Source organism: Mustelus asterias, chromosome 1, assembly GCF_964213995.1.
Source record: "Mustelus asterias chromosome 1, sMusAst1.hap1.1, whole genome shotgun sequence".
NCBI lineage: Eukaryota > Metazoa > Chordata > Chondrichthyes > Carcharhiniformes > Triakidae > Mustelus > Mustelus asterias.
In genome coordinates, this window is record NC_135801.1 from 172,962,822 (window position 1) to 172,985,614 (window position 22,793).

The following is a 22,793-nucleotide window of genomic DNA, read 5'->3' on the forward strand; positions in this document are numbered from 1 at the left end:
AACTTACTTATAATATGAAAGCACTGGCACTGTAGCCCCAACAGAGCTTCACTAAAGCAGAGACCCAGCATCTTAAAGCATTGCTTTCCTTTTTTTTAAAACTATGTTGGCATACAGCTGCTTCCTGTTGCAGGACAATATGAAACCAGGAGTGTCTGATGGACATTTGCCCCATTATCATTCTGAGAAGCGCTGAAGGACATTTATTTTTTAAATACTGCGTAAAGATGCAACATAAATACACATTATTCTTGTTCTTGAAGTAGAGTCTGGTGCATTTATCTGTAAGAACATGGTCACAAAAGACAGAATAACAAGCACTTACCTGAACTTCTCCAGCTTCTTCTTCAAGATCTTTAATGTTGCTGCTGCACATGTTGGGTCAAGTTCCACATCATTTCGCCGAGATGGTGGGGGCCGAGGAGATGGCGTTAATGTCTTCACTGTTTCCTTGGCCTTTGTTGCCAGTGGCTTCAATCCTGGATTTACACACAGAATATAAACTGACAGCAAGATCTGAATATTTTGTGTATAATATATATAAAAAGCCACAAAATAAAACATACAACACAAAGCTTTTGAACAATGGTCACCACTTTATTCAATCACCTTCATGATGATTGAATAAAGCCCGCCCAAGGCCTGTAAAATCCTGCCCGAGGCCAACGAAGAATTCCGTTCTGTGAGCCTCGCCTGCCTCGATTCCAGGGCAGACAAGGCGGTAACATTCCAACCAGGTTGTAAACACAACGGCCCTGATTTTACCAGCACGGCGAGGCTCGCTGAACTGCATTCCCCATTAGCCTCGGGCGAGATCTTACGAGCCTTGGGCAGCCGTGCCAGTAAAATCAGGGTCAACGTGTTTAAGTAGGTTATCTAAATGACAGCTAATGGAACATTTAGTAAAAAGCATTCTTTCCTCTCACCTCATGTTTAACTGGACCGTAGCTTTTGGCAGTAAGCCCTTGAAGATCAAAAAGGTAGCCTTCTGAATCCCATATCTACAGCAAGTCAGTAGTGGTGAGGTGCTACAGTTGGCTTTGCGCCAAAAATCATGAAAGCAATTGGGGGAAAAGCTAGGGTTTCCACTTCATCACTATCAGGTGACCCTTGCTGGAAATGAAAGGTGCACGCAAGCTGGGAGAGAAGAACCAGGCTCAGCTGTGCTGGGCCTCAAGGTCAAGTAAACAATTAAATCACAAGACGCTCTCTGACCAGGCTAATACATGAACTAGCATTTGGACAAGACATCAGAGGACCTCAATCATCTCTGGGACTGTACCCAACAATTTGATAAGGGAAAGATTTTAGAGGGAGGGATAAGGAGTAATATTAGTTAGTTTAGTGCTGGGTTATAGCTAAAATAATTTGGATCAAACAATTTCAAGGCAGCAAAGGATCATTAATCAAAATTATGCTTGCATGCCGAGATAAAACAAAGCTAGTGGAATATAGTACCAAAGGTTGTTGCAAAAAAAAATGTTTTTGCCCTTTATTTTTCATACACTGAACCACATTGTTATAACTATGACCTTCGTACAAAACTATAAAACGCCAAAATCTTTTTAAAATTGTTCAGTGTCACCTATTTGCCTGAAGCAATAACAAAGATAGAGTTAAAAAGATTAATCAATAGCAGGAAATGGCAAGGCTGGGCCTGTAGCTGAAAGCTAGGCCACTGAATGCTGACATTATTGATTTTAGCAAGTTCACCAGGACTTGTAATTAAAATGTAAATTTGAGAAAGAGATTATGTCCTGACAGAAATCTTGGGATTAGGGAGAAGATAAAGGGCCTCAGTGGTGCAGAGAGAGAGAGAGAGAGAAGGAAGGTTTCCTCAGCTGTGAGGCTTTACCCTTACTTTAACAACATTGGATCTGCTCTGAAGTTTAATTGGTAAATTGTTGAGACAGATAATAGAAACAGCTGATAGAAGTTGAACCATGGAAAGCTCCAACAGACTCTAATGCTTTTTAAACTTTTAACCCTTTGCTCTCTGAATTACATTTAACCCGAACAAAGGAGCTATTTGGAATAGTTTCTAACTTGTTGAGCAGAAAAGGTGCATAGATTTGTCGTCTGGAGGTGGTTGGTCAAATGTCATCAAATGACTTTACAAACTTGTTTCAATTAAAATCAGAGTATCATAGAATGGTTACAGCACAGAAAGAGGCCGTTAGACCCATCGACCACAATTTTACCGCCTCACTCTCCCCCGGACTGGGAACGGGGCGGACAATGGAACGGTCCGTTGATCTCAGGCGGGATTTTACGGAAGAGCGAAGCCATAAAATCCCACCTATCATGTCTGTGCCTGCTCTTTGCATGTGCGGTCTAGCTAGTCCCACTCTCCCAACTTTTCCCGGTAGTCCTGTAAACTCCCTCAGTTCAGGTGCTTATCCAATTCCTTTTTGAAAGTCACGATTGGATCTGCTACCATCACACCCTAAGGCAGTGCATTTTGGATCGGAAATACTCATTGCATGAAAAACGTTTTTCCTCTTGCCACCGTGGGTTCGTTTGCCAATCACCTTCGTATCTGGTCTGGTACTTGACCCTTCCGCAAAAACAAACCATTTTTCTCCCATCTAGATCCCTCATGATTTTGAATATCTTCTCTTCTCCAAGAAGGGAAAAGAGAGGGAGAGAGACAGACAGAGACACAGAGAGAGTAATTTACCCCTGCAACTTCAAAGATTTGTGCACATATACCCCCAGGAAGCTGTTTCAGACCTTCCCCCAACGTTGCCTCTCCTACTTCCTATTAAAACCTATTAAATCTAATCTGTCATATGTCTACCCATCGTACCAGCCTTCCTACGTCATCGAGGTCTATTACCAACCTCCTTGTAGTTCATGATATTTCCAAGTTTTGTGTCCTGTGGAAATTTTGACAAAAAGTTTCATACACCCAAATCTAAGTCATGAATATATATCAAGGAAAACAATGTTCCTAGTATTGCCCATTAACTTCCATTGACACTAAATATCAGCATGTCTTAAAAATCAGTGGTCAGTAACAATAAAGCACATGGAGCAGGCCTTTCATATTTCACGCATTTGGAGTGAATCGTTCACACCACCCGTTTTAATTACCGCACATTGAAAGATTTCTTAGAATCCCTACAGTGCAGAAGGAGGCCATTCGGCCCATCAAGTTTTCACCGACCACAATCCCACCCGGGCCCCATTGCCGCAACCCCATGTATCTACCCTGCCAATCCCCATGACACGTGGGTCAATTTAGCATAGCTAAATAACCCAACCCACACATCTTTGAACTGCGGGAGGAAACTGGAGCACCCGGAGGAAACCCACGCAGACACAGGGAGTGCATGCAAACTCCACACAGACAGTGATCCGAGGCTGGAATTGAATCTGGGTCCCTGGCGCTATGAGGCATCAGTGCTAACCACTGTGCCATGACTTTGAAAAATATGAAAAACAATTTAATAGCTGACTAACTGCAGGATGCATTGGTTAAACTTTGCAACAAACTTTGTGTTCCAAAGAAGTCATACTGGACCTGAAACATTTAAGTTTCTTTCTCCATAGATGCTGCCAGACCTGCTGAGTTTTTCCGCCATCCGCAGTATTTCGCTTTCAAAAAATATTTCATCCACCATTTCTAAATAACAGATCATCATGCATATTCTGAAAATTATCATCTATATGACATGGGAAATGATAGTATTAGAAAATGTTCCTACCCAGGATATCAGAGTAGATATTACAGCTACAATTACACTTATATTACATGTGGGGCAGGATTTTACAGCCCCACTCGTCCCAAAACCACAAAATCCTGCCTGAGGTCAACGGACCTTTCCATTGTCCGTCCCTCGTCCGCTCTGATTCCAGTGGCGGCTGGAGCGGTAAAATTCTAGCCATGGAACTGCAATTAATTTGCGGCTTCACTAAATTAATTTAAAGTAAAATTAAAGGTTAATAAATCCTCAGCAAGTTTAAAATGAAAGGCAAGTATCTCTTTAAAACAGGTAAATGTAGGCATCTAGGCATTACGGGGGTGATATTACCAAAAATATCCAAAGTCCAGGACTGGCGGGAAAACGGGAGAGTTTCTCACCCATTTTTTGGATGAGTTCAAATGCAGAATTTTATGCACTGAGTGCATGAAAAAATGGGCTATCCCATTCCTTGCCTATTAGAAGGGGTCGGGGCTTAAATCACCAGCAAGCCTGCTGTGGCAGCACAGGGTGCTATTATGCATGCGCAGACCTCTGAGACAGGTCTAAGAGACTTGTCAGCCCTCTGCTATTGCAGCCGGCCTCAACCCAGCCACCTTCCCCTCCCCCGGCCAGCTATCGCGGGAGCCCACGCCGATCACGAACCCCACACTGCCCAAAAACATTGCTCCCTCCCCCCCCCCCGACCCGATGCAGAGTCACAGCAGGCCCCCTCCCTCCCCCCACCAATCGCAATGCAGAGTCACAGCGGACCCCCACCCCTCTCCCCCTCAGATCACGATGCAGAGTCACATTGGGCCTCCACTCCCGACACGATCGGCCCACTCAGGCCTGGCCCTATCCCCTTGCACTGCCCAGTGGCAGTGCCAGATTGCCAGGCTGGCGCTGCCCAAGGAGAACCCCCACTTTTGCCTTCGACTGCCCGGGGTGGGGAGGGGGCCTCAATGGCCTCCGGTTCTACCGGCGAGGCCATCACGACTGGTCCCCGTTCGTGGGGACCATACGTGATCCTCGCCGGAAAGACCTCAGCCGACGAGGCCACAAAGGCAAGGCAAATTCAATGTAAAATAGATATAAATGTGATTTAAATAATTTATGCAGCCTCTCGTTGGAAATGGGCAGGAGGCTGGATGCATCAGATATCCGGTACCGGTAAGATCGCGAGAGACGAGAAATCGGGCGCAAACCGGGTTTCTCAGCTCTCGCGCGATTTTAATCGGCTCCCCCTGCCTTATCGTGTCCTGACACAAGGACATATTATAATCTTCCCAAGTTGTGTTCTACCAGATTATTAATACTGGCAAAAAATTACAACCAGTTGCTTGCCTGTGGCATCAGATCAGACTTCCATTACACCACTTGCCCAATTTTCCTGTCCAAGGAAAATAAAACTGGGCAGACGCATAAATTCCTGCAATCTCATTTAAAATGGATGATGTCTACATGATTTTGCTGCAGCACTCCCAATGGGAGAGGATGTATCTACAATATGACAAGTTTATCTAGACAGTTTCTATTACAAATATGAACATAGGAATTTATAATGGATAAAGTTGACAGGAGGTGTGCGCAGATATTTTTAATATATACCAACTTGATAATCAGGGTTGACAGAGAGAGAGAGAGTGTCAAATTCCAAGACTGTATTAGGTATATACCTGAACAAGCTCATCTCACCTTTCAGGACATTTTCCTTTGTTATCGCTAATGAAACTTCCCAGATTACTTCGATAATTTCTCTTTAAATTGTTGCCATTGAAGTAGCTAAATTAAAATTAGCCGATAATTCTTTTTTAAAAATCTAAATTCCTACTGTGTTGCAGAACCTCATTGTTTAATTTAGGTCAGTGAATTCTTTTACGAAAACAATTTGAAATCAACAGCAACTGGAAGTGTAATTAGAATATCCTAAAAAGAGTTCTGAATGTAGGCTAACAGAAAAGAAATCATGAGATGAGTCATCCCAGATAGTTCTTCTATGTCTCCATTCAGAGCACTTGCTTTACAATCCAGTGGAGATAAAAACGCAGCATGTGAAGACTGACAGCATAAACCAATGTTGTACCATTCCATGCCATCACAGCCAACTAATATAAAAATCACATGGCAAACTATTTCAAATCACCTTTGCCTCTAATTTACCTCCACAAGTACCAGCCTTCATCTAGCATCATATCCAAATGATTATTCTTCAGAAGCAGCCATGGTAGTGAGCTACAGAAGTATAGGTAGCACAATGGAACTCGATGCCATCGTAATGCACACCAATCATGGGCTGCTGTGTAACAAAGAGGAATGGGAAGCCTGCTGAGTTTTCTACTCCCCAGTCCAGTTATATCGAGTATGTTGCAGTGCTACCCATTGGCAACAAATCCAAAACAGCTCAGGCCTCTCACCTCTGAGTCAGACGACTCGGAGTGTAAATCCCATTCCACATATATGGGCGGCATGGTGGCACAGTGGTTAGCTCTGCTGCTTCGCAGCGCCAGGGACCCAGGTCCGATTCCTGACTTCGGGTCACTGTCTGTGTGGAGTCTGCACATTCTCCCCCGTGTCTGCGTAGATTTCCTCCGGGTGCTCCGCTTTCCTCCCACAGTTGAAATATGCATTAGATGCATTGGCCATGCTAAATTCTCCCTCAGTGATACCCAAACAGGCGCCGGAGTGTGGCAACTAGGGGATTTTCACAGTAACGTCATTGTAGTGTTAATGTAAGCCTACTTGTGACACTAATAAATAAACTTTGGAAACCTTATTTAGGCATAAAATCTAGGCTGATGCTGAAGCGCAGTACAGAGGGAATGACGCACCGTCTGAGGTGTCATCTTTCAGATAAGCCATTAACTTTTGATGTGAAAGGTCTGGTAGAAGAATTTGAAGAACAGGACTCTCACCAGTGAGCTAGCTAATATTTGTCTCTCAATAAATATCGCAATGAAGGTTAACTGGTCATTAACATCGCTTCTTGTGAGATCTTGCTGTGTGCAAATTGGTTGCTGCACTTCCTACATTGCAGACAGAATAGGCTTTGATGGAACTTCAAACTTAAACAATGAAGTGGTTTTTCACACTGCAATGGAGTGTCAGCCAAGATTTAAACTCAATTTCTGGAGCTGAAGCCCTTGAAACCAAAACCTGCTGAATCCCATCAAGAAGACTGTAAGAAATTAACCCCAAAACATTGGTTTTAAAAACAGCTAAACTTCAGTAAAAACTTTATAAGATGCAATTTTAGAAAAGGTACAAGAAGCTCTCTCTGAGAAAGCTAGCTGAAAGAATAAAACAAACATTTACATGAACGTGGGAAGGTATATAACGTCCCTTACCATTGGGAGGATTAACTTAAATAATGTCACTGGATTCAGCATGTTAATTTAGTACTCATAATTGTTCACATTCAGGTAAATCTAATACAAATTCCACTGACTGATTTAATTAAAATTTAGCATTCATAAGCAAAAATATCACAAAACTGTTGCTGGTTTAACAGGCAGCTGACCCTCCCCTTTATTACTTTAAGACTACATATATCTTAGATAAACTAGACTCCTCTCTCTTATTCACAGCCAACGTGAAACATGCCAAAAATGGATTTAGTGTCAGGATTAAAAGGATGGATTGATTCAGCCTAGTTAGGACTGTACTTCATATTATCTTTTTCAAATTGCTACATTAATGCCATGAACTGGATTTAAACAGCTGGGTTGGTACTGGAGTTAGGATGCGGCGTTCACCGTTGGATGAAGTACAATAGAAGAGTTAGCCGTGCCGGGAGGAAAATTTAAGCAACATCTTCCAAGAGATAGAAAGTTTATCAGGGGAGATCATCACAAGGTGCTTATTTGTCTAAAATAAACGGGTGTTCAAATAACTCGGTGATAACTTCCTCAATCACCAGTGGGCAGATTAAGCACACAGCTGATCACCTTATTGCTTAATAACAGGGCTTTGTTTGCGTAGCTGTGGGAGAGCGTGCTGAGAAGTGGCAGCCAGCAGCTGCACAAACTCACCGTACTCTTCCCGAAGGTGCTCCTGAATGTACGGTTCGTAACCTTCCTTCTCTGGAACTTCAACAAAATCATCATCGTCGTCGTCATCCTCCTCATCGGTCGCTTTCATCTGTCGAAGCAAATCAAAAGAAAACCTGTCACTATCGCTGACCTGTGAAACATCCTAATTATACTCTTCGGAAATGACAGGAGCACTTAACTTTCTCAGTGAGTAAATGACAGCAATCAATCAAGTCTGAATAACAATGAGCTGCGGACCTGAAAATTATTTTTGTATAGAATCTACCCAGGAATTTATGAAAGGTGAAACACAACCCAAGGTTTAGGGTATTATGGCTTTCAGCGAGCACACTGCGCATCAAACACTAAACAGAATTTATGAGTTTTAATTTTCTGAAAAGTGCAGCAGGAAGGGGTCTGGTGCTACAATGCATAACATATATTGCTGCTTTTTTTTTAAATGCATGAAATTTCGCCATTATCCAGTGTTCACCATTTCTCAAAAGTATAATGTAAAAATGGGAAAATTTCAATCATTAGAAAAACAATTTTGTCTTTAACTCCAGGTATGATAAAGCTGAAAAATGCTGATTAAATCCTGAAAAGGGAATCTCTTAAAAAAAATTTAAGAGGCTAGATTTTGCTATTTTAAATTTATTTTATATATTCTTACTGAAAGGGTTGCACAAATCTTACAAGCACTCTCTGGCGGCGCACAATACACCAGCAACAATAACCCCTGATAAAGGAACCACGCAAGCCAAGATTCTCTATTTTGCACCAGGACATTATTCAAATACAAGGGCTGGAATTCTCAGGCTGTTCACGCTGGCGGGATCTTCTGGTCGTGCCGATGCCCTCCCCCCCCCTCCCCCCGCCACCGCGGGTTTCCGGGTGGCGTGGGATACAGTAAATGGGAAATCCCATTGACGGTGGTGGGATCAGAAGATCGCCCCACCATGAGAAACATGCTGCGGGGAGGTCAGATAATCACCCACAAGGTGTCACAGCACTTGGGGGTCAGATGGGGTGATGGGGGTAAGATTGCCTGTCTTTGGCAATAATACAAAATGGGCAATTGTCAATCTGCAGTCAGTGTTGAACTCCACACGAGTTTTGTTTCCATTGAAAACAGGGTATGAATTCGCCACTGCTTGTGTCAAAGACAATTTTTTAACTCTCGGGTGCTTTATCACCCTCAACTTACGTAGCCAAAAACATTGATGCAAAAATAACAGCACCTGTGCCACATATTAGAGGGGGAACTTCAAGAAAATGAACTTCAGTTACATGGATCGACTGGGGAAAGATGGGGTTGGTCTCCTTGGAGAATAAAAGGTTGGAAGGAGATTTGATGGAAGCATTCCAAGTCCAAGGGGTGGCACGGTAGCACAGTGGTTAGCACTGCTGCTTCACAGCTCCAGGGACCTGGGTTCGATTCCCGGCTTGGGTCACTGTCTGTGTGGAGTTTGCACATTCTCCTCGTGTCTGCGTGGGCTTCCTCTGGGTGCTCCGGTTTCCTCCCACAGTCCAAAGATGTACGGGGTTAGGTTGATTGGCCATGCTAAAAAATTGCCCTTAGTGTCGTGGGATGCGTAGGTTAGAGGGATTAGTGGGTAAATATATGGGGGTAGGGCCTGGGTGGAATTGTGGTCGGAGCAGACTCGATGGGCCGAATGGCCTCTTTCTGTGCTGTAGGGTTTCTAAGATTCTAAGATTCTTGAGGGGCTGGGACAGCGTAAGTAGGGAGAAAGGCGGAAGGACCAAGAAGTAGAGAACACCGATTTAAGATTACCGGCAAAAGAAGCGATGACAAAATAAGGGAAAACGTTTTTACGCAGCAAGTGGTTAGGATTTGAATGCATTTCCTGGGAGTGTGGTGGGGGAAGATTCAATTGTGGCTTTCAAAAGAGAAATGGGCAATTATCTAAAGAAGGAATATTTGCAGACAACAGGAAAAAGGCAGCAGGTGGGTCTTGCAGAGAGTCGACATGGATACAAAGGGCCAAATGGCCTCCTCTGTGCTGTAACAATTCTATGATTAATACACAAAAGGGAAACTACAACTGTATAACACTGAGTATAAAGCCAATTATGAGTGGAATAATATTGCCCAATACAAAAAAGTGCTGGAAACTTTGCACTATGAGTGCGCAAGGATAGATGAAGCAGTAACATATTCCAACTCAATTTAAAAGAAAATGATCAGTCTAATATTGTGCGATCTAATCTCTTTCCAGTTTCTTATAATATACCAAAAAAATGCATCATTAGCAAAGTGTTTTACTGAATGAGTCATAATTATTGCAAAAAATAAAATCAAATGAATTACTCACCCTTGTATTATCAGAGCAAATTAAGCTAAAGAAAGGGATCATTCTAAATATTTGAATGGTTGAAAAAATCTGCTTCCCTATACATTTTGTTTTGTGTAAAATCTTAATAGAATCATAAAATAAATTCTCCATGGTCTAATTAATTTGGGAGGTAATCTCAATTACTTCCCACCCAGGAAATCAGTTTTGTTCTGTCTTAAATAAGTGTCGGTTACACTCTAAAAAATGATGTTATAAGGCATCCTTAGACAAGTGAACTCTAAACTTCATTTGTCATTCTGCAGGCTTGATGGCTATGCATTTAAAAACCCATTCTATCTTATAAACTAAAAATTAAATGTACTCAGCTGTGATAGTCGTCATTGCATCTGCTATTTATATGCTAATATCCTTTCTCGAAGGTCCTGCAAATTATAGCACTCCAGTAAGTCAGGTGCATTAAGCCTCAGCCTCTAACTGTACAGCATTAAAAAAATGTACCATATTTCGAAAGATTGTGGCAAAGACTTGTAAAATCACACTCAGCTTGCACTGCCGTTCACTGACAATTTCGGCTTGCTTTTAAACTTGATAGAGATGCATCTGACAAATAATGAGCCGGTAACAAATGGGAAGGTGTGAGCCATCATAGCACACCAGGGACTGGTTTTGCAATGAGGCACAGCCAAGTTCTCGGAAGGATTCCCAGCTCTCAAGTCAAGAGAAATGTGTCTTTGAGTTACTATAGCATTTATCAGAATACTTGAAAATATTTTTAACATAAAATTGTGGTGTACCTTTAACTACTTTGGCTGTTTTATAAAGTACATTTTTATCAATTTGTTAATTATTTATTTTAATTGGCAGCAGTTTCAATAGAGAACAAGGAATGGCTCAGAATCGAATGGAAATGAACCAGTACCCAGCATTTCGGATCATTCTCTGCCAAACCAAACTCTTGATTTTCCACAATCCAAGTACATACCCTGCGTGTTATTAATAGGGGGCGGACACAGTGTTTTTAGAGGAATTTCTTGAGGGGAGATATTCAGGTCTTCTCCTGCACGCTTTTCATAAAATGTGACTTTGCAATTGTTATCAATTCATAGAATCATAGAATTCCTACAGTGCAGAAAGAGGCCATCCGGCCCATCGAATCTGTACCCACAACATTCCCTCCCAGCCCCTATCCCCATAACCTCACGCATTTACCCTGCTAGTCCCCCTGACATTAAGTGGCAATTTAGCACGGCCAGTCAACCTAACCTGCACATCTTTGGACTGTGGGAGGAAACCGGAGCACCCGGAGGAAACCCACTCAGACAAGGGAAGAATGTGCAAACTCCACACAGACCGTGACCCAAGCCAGGAATCGAACTCGGGTCCCTGGCGCTGTGAGGCAGCAGTGCTAACCACTGTGCCACCGTGCTCAGTTTGTGCAGGTTTAAACTTTATTCCCGACAGCAACCAAAAGTCTATTACTGGGGTTAAATGATTTTCCAAAGTTTTAAAAGGCAGATTTTTATTTTATCTTTAAATCGCTTGATGGCAAATCGATAAATGTTGGAAAGCTAGGACACTGAAGGTCCAATGAGACTTGGGGGAACCAGGTACATAGATAATGAAAATATGAACAGGTAGAAAAAAAATTCAAAAATATGAACGGAATGCTGGCCTTTATATCTGGAGGAATAAAATTTTTAAAAGGTAGGAGTTGTGCTACAGCTAAACCCTGTTTAGGCCATACCTGGAGGGCTGTGAGCAGTTCTGGGCACCACATGTTATGAAGGATATATTGGTCTCAGAGGGAGTGCAGAGCAATTTACCAGAATTATACCAGGATTCCAATGGTTAAAATATGAGGTGAGATTACAAGAGTTGTATTCCCTGGATTTTAGAAGATTAAGGGATGATTGGATCAAAGCTTTCAAGCTATTAAGTGAAAGGGCATATTTTAAAAATTAGGGTCAGACATTTCAAGAGTAAATTTAGGAAACAACTCTAACCAAAAAGTGTGGTAGAAGCTTTGAGCTCTCTTTAAAATCAGAAAATCCCTACAGTGCAGAAGGAGGCCATTCGGCCCATCGAGTCTGCACTGAGCACAATCCTGCCCACGCTCTGTAACCCCACATATTTACCCAGCTAATCCCCCTGATACTAGGGTCAATTTAGCATAACTAATCAAGCTAACCCGCAGTGGTTGGGCTGTGGGAGGAAACCCACGTGCAGACACGCGTGCAGACTCCACACAGACAGTGACCCGAGGCCGAAATTGAACCTGGGTCCCTGGCGCTGTGAGGCAGCAGTGCTAACCACTGTGCCACCATGCCACCCACTGTCATGAATGACAATTGATGCGAGGGTAAATTGTTGATTTCATATCCGAGACTAATATGAAGTTAGGTCACAGAGCAGCCATCATCTCTCAGAATAGTGGAACAGGCTCATGGGACTAAATGGCATTCTCTTGTTCCTATGGATGATTCCATTAGACCATAGAACCAAAGAAAATTACAGCTCAGAAACAAGCCTTTTGGCCCTTCTTGTCTGTGCCGAACCATTTTATGCCTAGTCCCACTGACCTGCACTTGGACCATATCCCTCCACACCCCTCTCATCCATGAACCCGTCCAAGTTTTTCTTAAATGTTAAAAGTGACCCCGCATTTACCACTTTATCCGGCAGCTCATTCCACACTCCCACCACTCTCTGCGTGAAGAAGCCCCCCCCCTAATATTCCCTTTAAACTTTTCTCCTTTCACCCTTAACCCATGCCCTCTGGTTTTTTTTCTCCCCTCAGCGGAAAAATCCTGCTTGCATTCTTGACCATTTGTGTCCATCAAGCTTCAATTCCCATTTTCCATGAAGGATCATTGTTCTGTATGCATTATTTAAAATATCAAAAGCATTAAATTTATTGTGAAAGTTAAGGATTGAAAGCTGTAGATCTCACACGTTATTCTAATCTCACACGTTATGTCTAATTTAAAATTAGGGATAATCAACAATGAAGCACAATTTCCTCACTTTTGAATTAATTGAGATAAAGGACAACATTTCATTGGCCTTTTTGGTTACTTCTTTTACTAGCTTTTAATTATTTGGGCACGCATACATGTCGATTACTTTGCACCTCCAAGCTTTTAGTCTCTCTGACCATTCAGAATACAACGCAACTTGTCTTCCACAGACTCAAAGTGGATGACCCCATACGGCCCTCATTTTCCCAGCACGGATGGGGATACAACACAGTGGGATTTATGGATGAGCACAAGGATTTTGAAACTGAATGCATTTGGAGAGCAGGTAACCAATGTAGATCAGCTAGGATGGGATGGTCAGCAAATGTGACATACGGGACTGAATATTAGCAGCATGTTAGAATAATTAGAGAATAGCAGATGGGAGGTTAACTAGCAATGTGTTAAGAATAGCTGATTCTGAAAGTACAAGAGTTTGAGCAAATGGTTGGCTTAGAAAGTCAGGCAATGTGGCAGAGTGAAAACATGAGCTGTGGAGTTAAAGCTCAGCTCAAGGTTGAATAGGACAGCAGTTAACTCTGACTAGTGGTAGTCAAGAAGGCATACGGCATGCTTGCCTTCATCGGCCGGGTCATTGAGTTAAAAAATTGGCAAGTCATGTTGCAGCATTATAGAACTTTAGTTAGGCTGCACCTGGAATATAGTGTTCAATTCTGGTCACCACACTACCAGAAGGATGTGGAGGCTTTGGAGAGGGTACAGAAAAGATCTACCAGGATGTTGCCTGGTATGGAGGGCAGTAGCTATAAGGAGAGGTTGGAGAAACTTGGTTTGTTCTCACTGGAATGACGGAGGTAGAGACGCGACCTGATAGAAGTTTACAAGATTATGAGGGGCATGGACAGAGTGAATAGTCAGTAGCTTTTTCCCAGGGTGGAAGAGTCAATTACTCGGGGGCATAGGTTTAAGGAGCGAGAGGCAAGGTTTATAGGAATGTACGAGGCAAGTTTTTTACACAGAAGTTGGTGGGTGCCTGGAACTCGCTGCCAGGGAAGGTGGTGAAAGCAGATACAATAGCAAGTTTTAAGGGGTGTCTGGACAAATACATGAATAGGAATAGAGGGATATGATCCCCGGAAGAGGGTTTTAGTTAAGTCAGGCAGCATGGTCGGTGCAGGCTTGGAGGGCCAAAGGGCCTGTTCCTTTGCTGTAATTTTCTTTGTTCTTTAATTCAGACTAAGATTGTGGCTGGGAGAATGATGGAACCTGCAGTAAGGAAGCTGATGTTGTGCTAAAAATGGTGACTTCAGGCTTCATGATGTTGATCCAGAGGAAGTCAACTCATCCAAGGCAATGTCAAAAAAATAATCTGCACAGAGGCAGTAAAGTGATCGAGAAAAGTGGAAGAGTTTAGGAACTGGGTACCAATACAATCAAGTGAAAGCTGATCCCCATGTTTGCAGGTGATCAGACAAATGTCACTAGTCATGGAAGAACTGGTGAGATTTAAAGGAAGGATTGTGACGACCCTTGCCACAGACAAAGTTATCACTGTGCTTGATCATGTATGCAGGTCAGGCTCCAATAGAAGGCAGCGTTTCTTTCCCTCATGGGGGATCTGGTCAAGCAAGGGCACCTGGATCCAAATATATGGATATTGGGCTAATTCGAAGCAGGTGCAATGTCTAAGATGCAAGTGCACTACATCTTTTCACTCTGGCTGAATTCCTCATCTCCCAATCCATAGCACCAAATGGAAGGCTCAATGACATTCTGAAGCTGAGCACTGTGGTCACTGCAGATAGAAGTCTGTAAAATTATGAGAGGGTGGACAGTCAGAGGCTTTTTCCCAGGGTGGAAGGGTTGGCTACAAGAGGGCACAGGTTTAAGGTGAGAGGTGGTAAGTTTAGGGAATAGTTCTCACACAAACGGTGATGGGTGCCTGGAACGCACTGCCAGTGGAGGTGGTGGAAGCAGGCACAGTAGTAACGTTCAAGCTGCATTTTGACAGACACATGAGCGGGAGGCAATCAGAGGGATAGAAGCTGCGTACTAGCGCAGGCTTGGTGGGCCTAAGGGTCTGTTCCTGTGCTGTATTGTTCTTTGAAGCCACTGTCATCAACACAGTGAAACAGTCTCTGCTGATAGAAACTTGAAATGCCATAAAGCACCAGCAAACAAAAAACATAAACCAAGGCACCCAAGATAACACAAAGTGCAAAAATATTAAGGTGTAATTCCAAATTGTAAGTCAAACTCTCAAGGTGGAGATGGAAACCCAGAAACAAATAATTAAAAATAGAAAAACCGTGAAGAGGCACAAGCACCTTGGAATTTAAGAGACCGAAGTAAATAAGACTGAATAAACTAGGGAGCTACATTGAAGCCTGAGGTATAGTGAGGCCTCGGAAAATTTCTTAGCATTTATTTCAATTTTGAGATGGCTGCATTCAGCTGTTAGTGAAAATGGCCAGTTAGGCTCATTCACCCAACGACACATGATCAGAGGCTCTAACAATCTATTTATTTCTTATTCTATCAGATTCTCCAGACAACTCAGTGTTTTCAGGCAGAGAGACTAGTTCCCCAAACTCTCTTCTCCTGGCGACCATTAGGAGGGCAAGGGGCCAAAGGTGTTCATGTCTTCCCACTCGGTCACCACTCCGCTATGATGATAATGTCACAGTCAAGACTAGAATCTCTTCAGTCTGGAGATATTAACAGCAGTGTTCAAATTTTCCAGCAGAGCTAGGGAAAGGAACAAAAGGGGCAGAATTTTTCCGTCCCACCTGCCATGGGAATCGTAGCAGGCGGGGCCAGATCGTGCAACAATCCTTCGACCTCGGGCGGGATTTTCTGGTCTTGGGGCAAGCGCGGCCGGAAAATCCCTCCCAACAAGTAGGCAGAATGGAAAGGAAGTTCATAGTATGAATAAATGATGATTGACTTTCTTACATTCTTGTGAGACCTTGGGTAAACTCACATGCTTAAAAAGTTGTTTTTCACTAGTACTCATGCAGTGCATCATTTAAATGGTTAACTTCACGGAGGAGCGCAATGAATGCAGCTGAAACTCAGTTCAAAAATAATAAATTCTACCTTGCTACCGATGAGCAATAAATGCTGCTTGCCATGTTATGGGGCAGGGGGCAGGGGCAGCACTCAGTTCAGCAGGAAATAATAATAACATTAATTTAAATTTAACATGAAACTTTACACAGTCAACATTTGTTTTGCTTCTTCCAGCCATGATGCTGAAGCATCCTGTTCCAGCAAACCAGCACAGACTCCCTCTGCTGGGCTCATTTCACCTTGAGCCGCAACAGCTGAAATGAGAAGTTCCACAAAAGCTAAAGCGTGAGCTATTAACAACTAGGCCTCATTCTCAAATGTAATTGTGACTTGTAGAGTGATGTTTATTTGCTACTTGAACATGATACAGCTTCGGACCTTACTGTTAATTTCTCCTTAGGGGCAGCCTTTTTCAATGCTAATGAAATTCTAAGCTTGCAGGTTCTTGTGGTGGTTAATTTCCATTAGCCAGGCCAGGCTGTGTTTTAAGATTATAATTTGGTCGTAGGTCACAGGAATTCTGGTTGACTATGGTCTAGGATTGTCAATGTATGGTTGGCTTATCAAATCCTACATTGTGTTGTTTTTCCTGCCAGTATGCGAGAGAAAAGTGCAATTTTTGAGTGTATCTTTTTTAAAATCAGGGATTCTCTTATTCCTGTAAAAGACACAAGTCTGTCCTTGCCAGGATGACACGGTAAGAGTTTTAACAACACCAGGTTAAAGTCCAACAGGTTTATTTGGTAGCAAATGTCATTTGCTACCAAATAAACCTGTTGGACTTTAACCTGGTGTTGTTAAAACTCTTACTGTGTTTACCCCAGTCCAACGCCGGCATCTCCACATCATGACTTGCCAGGATGTGCAGTTTAGGCATTCTGAACTCTATTTATCCTAAAAAAAACCCTTTTTAAATTCTTTAAGCTCTTTTTTATAGGAAAATATCTTTTTACCCTTCTAAGCCTTCATTATGAACATATTTCTTTTTGTTAATTCCTTCATAATACCACATCAAACTAAATAATCTAGTTTTATATAGACTTCTGAAACATGGTACAAGTCTGTCTTTCCAATATACAATGATGTAGTAGTTACCTTACTGGTCTAGTAACCAAAATGATCCATAGACCATGAGCTTGCATCCCACCCTTGCAGCTTAAGAATTTGAATGCGGTATTAAAAGAAAATTAAAAAGCTGGTATCAGTATACGTGACCATGAAGATCTCACATTTCACAGTAGGATATCTGCTGTCCTTACCCAATGTGGTCTTTGTGTGATTCCAATCCTATATCAACATGGTTACCTGTTAACTGCACTCTACAGTGAATAACTTCATCATTCAGGTGTCTTACCAGAGAAACTAAGGATGAGGAATAACTGTCAGCTTTGCAGGCTGCACCCAGACACTTAGAATTAACTGAAAGAGTTAATGGAATTTACCTGCAAGTTTTCTAAGCAGCCATTTTGCTCTAAAATGCAATTATCCGAAATCACTGGCCTAAGCCATTACAATACTCACCACTTTTCTCTGTCTCTCCTCGCAATCAATATTCATCTCTTCATGTTTTTTTAGTGCTGTATCAATTGCATTTTTTAAGTCAATGGCACGTTTTAGCCGGGTGTCGCTAATACCAGCTTTGGTGAATGCCTAGAACAGATTTTTTTTTAAATCGTTACTCCAAATGATATCGCAGGAAGTTTGTTTCAGTAACACATTCTGTAGAAGGGTTAGGCCTGGAAAGCAAGAAGGTGCTACCATGAGCTGAAGTGGATTCAACCTCGGTCATGCAGATATTTAGCTGGAAGAAGCTTTGGTCTTGATATTAACCGGGTATATGAGAATGTGGCAACAACATCCTGGTATGGATATGGCAACTAATCAAAAATATTTGTCTATATGTCTCTGATCTCAGCTGTCCAGCAACACTAATCATTGGACCCACCTCGTGGTTTTCATGCTATTGTAATCCTCTGGGACATCCAATATCATGTTTTACAGGACAGCAAGTTTATGCACCGGAATCTTACCGTCCCTCCCGCCACAGGAATTGTAGCGGGCGGGGGACGGACCATGCAAAGATCCGTTGACCTCGGGTGAGATTTTTCGATTTGGGGGTGAGCACGGCTGAAAAATCAAGTCCATAACATTCTAGCACAAAGTTTGGACATGGTTTCAGGCAAATATTACAAACATCAAAACTTTCCACAAATCACCCCAATGTTTAGCTCAAGCTTTGTTTTACCCGGTATTTCACTGCAGTGCCTCAATGTGGAACCTACAAAGTGCCATCATGATCTATGGGAGTATTAAATTTCCCTAGTCACCCAGCAGCCATCCGTCCACATGCCCCCCCACTATTGGAACAGAAGCAAGACACTGAACTGACAAAATAAAGACATCATTACATCTCCCAACATTTTGTGAACTCATGTTCAGGAAGCTGAGCTGTTGCAAATGTGCAAATCAAAATCAAATCAAATCAAAATGTGCTGTACATTTAAGGTCATTTATATTTGAGACACAATTGTCACAAGATGCAATTAAAAGGCCCAAAAATCTGGAGAATCAAGTGATACGGGAAACATTTATTCTGGGACGCTGCCAAAGTGCATAGACTGATCTGCACAGGCAGAGATGGAATTGGTCTTATGTTTGTATACAATTAATTGGTTGATCTCTGTAGCTTTCTGAAATTGGTGTTTTGTGCAAAGGTTTAGAGCCATGGTTAGAACAGCTTAACATGGCCAGATGGTCTGGTCATCTTTCTGGTACAGACTAATCAGTCTGGCATTCCTTAGTCTTCAGTTTCTAGTTGTCTGACTTCCTACATTGAGCATGTTATATCAAATAGGAATCCTTACAGAGAAGGGCAGCTTCCGGGCTTCAAACACTACAGCCCTGAGTCCTCGTCAGCTCTGCAGAATGTAGGAGAGACTTCCTGGACAAAGTTGGATGACTTCCTGACAAAATGCTCGTCCTCCAATTTCCCAAATTTAAAATTCTCATCTGTAAGTTTAATTTGTCGTGCACCCTTTCTGAATTCCCCATTCCTCTGACCCTTGGGTGGAATTTTACCGTCCCGCCCGCCACGGGAATTGTAATGAGCGGGACAGGACCATGCAGTGGCGTGCCGCAGGGATCGGTACTCGGGCCGCAACTATTTACCATTTATATAGATGATCTGGAGGAAGGGACGGAGTGTAGGGTAACGAAGTTTGCAGACGACACAAAGATAAGTGGAAAAGTGAATCGTGTGGAGGACGGAGAAGATCTGCAGAGAGATTTGGACAGGCTGAGTGAGTGGGCGAGGATATGGCAAATGGAGTATAACGTTGAGAAATGCGAGGTTATACACTTTGGAGGAAATAATAACAAATGGGATTACTATCTCAATGGAAACAAATTAAAACATGCTACCGTGCAAAGGGACCTGGGGGTCCTTGTGCATGAGACGCAAAAGCCCAGTCTGAAGGTACAACAGGTGATCAAGAAGGCAAATGGGATGTTGGCCTATATTGCGAGGGGGATAGAATATAAAAGCAGGGATGTCTTGATGCACCTGTACAGGGCATTGGTGAGGCCGCAGCTGGAATACTTATATGAGGAAGGATATATTGGCATTGGAGGGAGTGCAGAGAAGGTTCACCAGGTTGATACCGGAGATGAGGGGTTTGGATTATGAGGAGAGGCTGAGGAGATTGGGTTTGTACTCGTTGGAGTTTAGAAGGATGAGGGGGGATCTTATGGAGACTTATAAGATAATGCGGGGGCTGGATAGGGTGGAGGCGGAGAGATTCTTTCCACTTAGTAAGGAAGTTAAAACTAGAGGACACAGCCTCAAAATAAAGGGGGGTCGGTTTAAGACAGAGTTGAGGAGGAACTTCTTCTCCCAGAGGGTGGTGAATCTCTGGAATTCTCTGCCCACTGAGGTGGTGGAGGCTACCTCGCTGAATATGTTTAAAGCGCGGATGGATGGATTCCTGAGCGGTAAGGGAATTAAGGGTTATGGGGATCAGGCGGGTAAGTGGTACTGATCCACGTCAGATCAGCCATGATCTTATTGAATGGCGGGGCAGGCTCGAGGGGCTAGATGGCCTACTCCTGCTCCTATTTCTTATGTTCTTATGTTCTTATGCAAAGGTCTGCTGACCTCGGGCAGGATTTTCCAGCCTTGGAGACGAGCACGGCCAGAAAATCCCGCCCTTAACTTCTTCTATATCCTGTCAACCATTCACTCCACCATTAATGACTGTGACTTCAGCGTCGAAGATCCCACATTCTGGAATACCCTCCCCCTCTCTCCACTTCAAAAGCCTCTTCAAAACCCAGCGCTCTGAGCAACCCTATGGTCACCCATCCGAGGTTTTCCTTACTTGGCATCCATTTATTCCTAATGCTTCTATGAAGTGCTTTGGCATGTTTTACTAAATGTTGTACAAATTGCAATTATTAACAAAACTCTTAGATTTAAACTTTTTTTTACAACAATATATGTAAAAACATAAATAGCTTTTTCATTTAAGTGCATGTAAATTTATATTGGAATGACATGTAACGCAAGGATGGCACCTGTTCTGTACTCAAATGGATGGAACAGGTAGAAGCACAGAGACTAACAAAATCTGCTGGCAGCAATTATTTTTCAGCAGCTAATCGAAAGGAAAATATAAAAGTTGAAGTTCGAATCAGAAGGCCGAAGATGTTCTTAATTAACTCCCAAATAAGTTATAAAACTGAAACACCAAAAATTACAGCCTCTGAACCAATGCTAAAGGACAAAATGATTGCAGAGCCTTATGGTAAACTTACTTTTTAAAAATGACATTCTAGTGCCATAAACAGTGCCAGAATTATAACGGGCACATTTTATTTCAAAGCTGGATCCTGAGACCTTTAAGGCCATAAATGATATGTCTACCTTCCTTCAATCTAATTTATATTTATTAAAAGCATCATAGAAACGATGATGATCTTTCTCTACAGCCTAGCTATGACTGTAACACTACACTCTGCACTCTCTCCTTTCCTTCTCTATGAACGGTATGCTTTGTCTGTTTAGCGTGCAAGAAATAATGCTTTTCACTGTATACTAATCCATGTGACAATAATAAATCACATCAATTGTTTAGGGCCCTGTCTCCCGAGGGTTGTTTTTAATTCCTGCTCACAAGCTTCTTTAGAAAAAATACATTAACAACACTAAATGTTTTCATTCGTACCTGGATCCAGTACTGGACGGTTGGTAAATATTTATTAGTGAGTAGTCTTTGGAGGTCCTTTACAGCGTTGATCACAGCGCTATTGTCTTCATCCTCTTTGATCTTTACGTCTGTTTTCCAAACATGCAGAATATCATAGGATCATAGAATGGTTACAGTGCAGAAGGAAGCCATTCGGCCCATTGAGTTCATGCTGGTTCTCGGCAACAGCATATTAACTAGTCCCGCGCACCCCACCACCTTCTCTCCATAACCTCGCAATTTTTTTCCCAATCTAATCCTCTTTTGAAGGATACAGCCGAATCTACCTCCACCAGTCTCTCAGGCAGTGCATTGCAGATCCTAACCACTCATTCCACAAAAGGTTTTCCTCATGTTGCAGTTGCTTTTTTTTTTATTTTCTTAAATCCTCTTATCACCTTAAATTGGTATCCTCAGGTTCGTAACCCCTTCACCAATGCGAACAGTTTAGCTACTCAGCCTAGACCACTCATTGAGGGGGGGGGGGGTTCTCCCATCCCACTGCGCTGCTCTTTTAGCGCAGCAGGCCAGGAGACTAACGGAGGCGGTTTCGCAGACTCCCCACTGGACACCAAGCCTCCGTGTCTCCCAGTGCCGGATTTCTGGCACCTTCAGTTCCACGCCAGAAATTGGTGCGGAGCTGCATAAATTATGCCAATTGCAATCAGCATCCCATTAGTGGGCCCGGGACTGAAATCTCCAGACCCTCTAGCCTGTACCACCACCACCACCCCCCCCCCCCCCCCCCACCCCCCAACCACTCCAGCAGGGTTTACTATAGCTATCCGCAGGGAGCTGGCGGCCCGATCCCGCTGGAGTAAAGGGGCAAAAGTGCCAATGCCCAGGGGGCACCTTGACACTGCCCATCAGGCATGGGACAGTGCCAAGGGGGCAGTACCTGATGAGGGTGGGGCCTCCGAGGGAGGGGATCGCTGCGGGTGGAGGGTCCCGCTGCCACTCTGCAGTCAGGATCAGTGGGGGAGAGAGGCCAGCGATTGGGGTGGGGGGGCAGCCTGCTTTGAGGGGGCGGGGGGGGGACAGGGGTGGTCGGGACTGCCAGTGGTGAGGGAGGGCACGGGAGATCGGGGCCACCAAGGGAGATTATGGCAAGCTGGAAGAGTTGGATGGGGTCGGGTCTCGGTCCAAGCATGTTCGGGGGCCAACAATCGGACCGTGTGTGTGTGGGGGGGGGTTTTGCTCAGCGCTATGCTGCCGGCCTCTCCAGCGAGAATAGGCCCCGCCCACTGGTTTCTGAAGTGATTCACGCTGAGGCACTCTGCGATCCAGCGTGGCGCAGATTGATTTTGAAACTCCCAAAGCAAAAAAGAGTATGATTTACTCCGATTTTTACGCGAATTCGACACTTAGAATTTCTTTGGGAGAATCCCACCCATGGTTTTCAACACCTTCATCAAACCTCCTCACAGCCTTCTTTTCTTTAAGAAGCACAGCCTCAGCTTCTCCA

At 43.2% G+C, this 22,793-nt stretch overlaps 1 protein-coding gene across 1 annotated transcript in view; it reads right to left on the minus strand.

Moving 5' to 3' along the window:
- The window catches only part of uvssa (UV-stimulated scaffold protein A), a 101,085-nt gene that overhangs the window by 54,903 nt on the left and 23,389 nt on the right, over positions 1-22,793 (minus strand). Inside the window, exons 6-9 of the mRNA XM_078223186.1 lie at positions 21,308-21,417; positions 17,607-17,735; positions 7,718-7,826; positions 326-479 (exon numbers count right to left, since the gene is read on the minus strand). Coding sequence (XP_078079312.1) covers positions 326-479; positions 7,718-7,826; positions 17,607-17,735; positions 21,308-21,417 — 502 coding nt within the window. The remainder of the gene's footprint in view (positions 1-325; positions 480-7,717; positions 7,827-17,606; positions 17,736-21,307; positions 21,418-22,793) is intronic.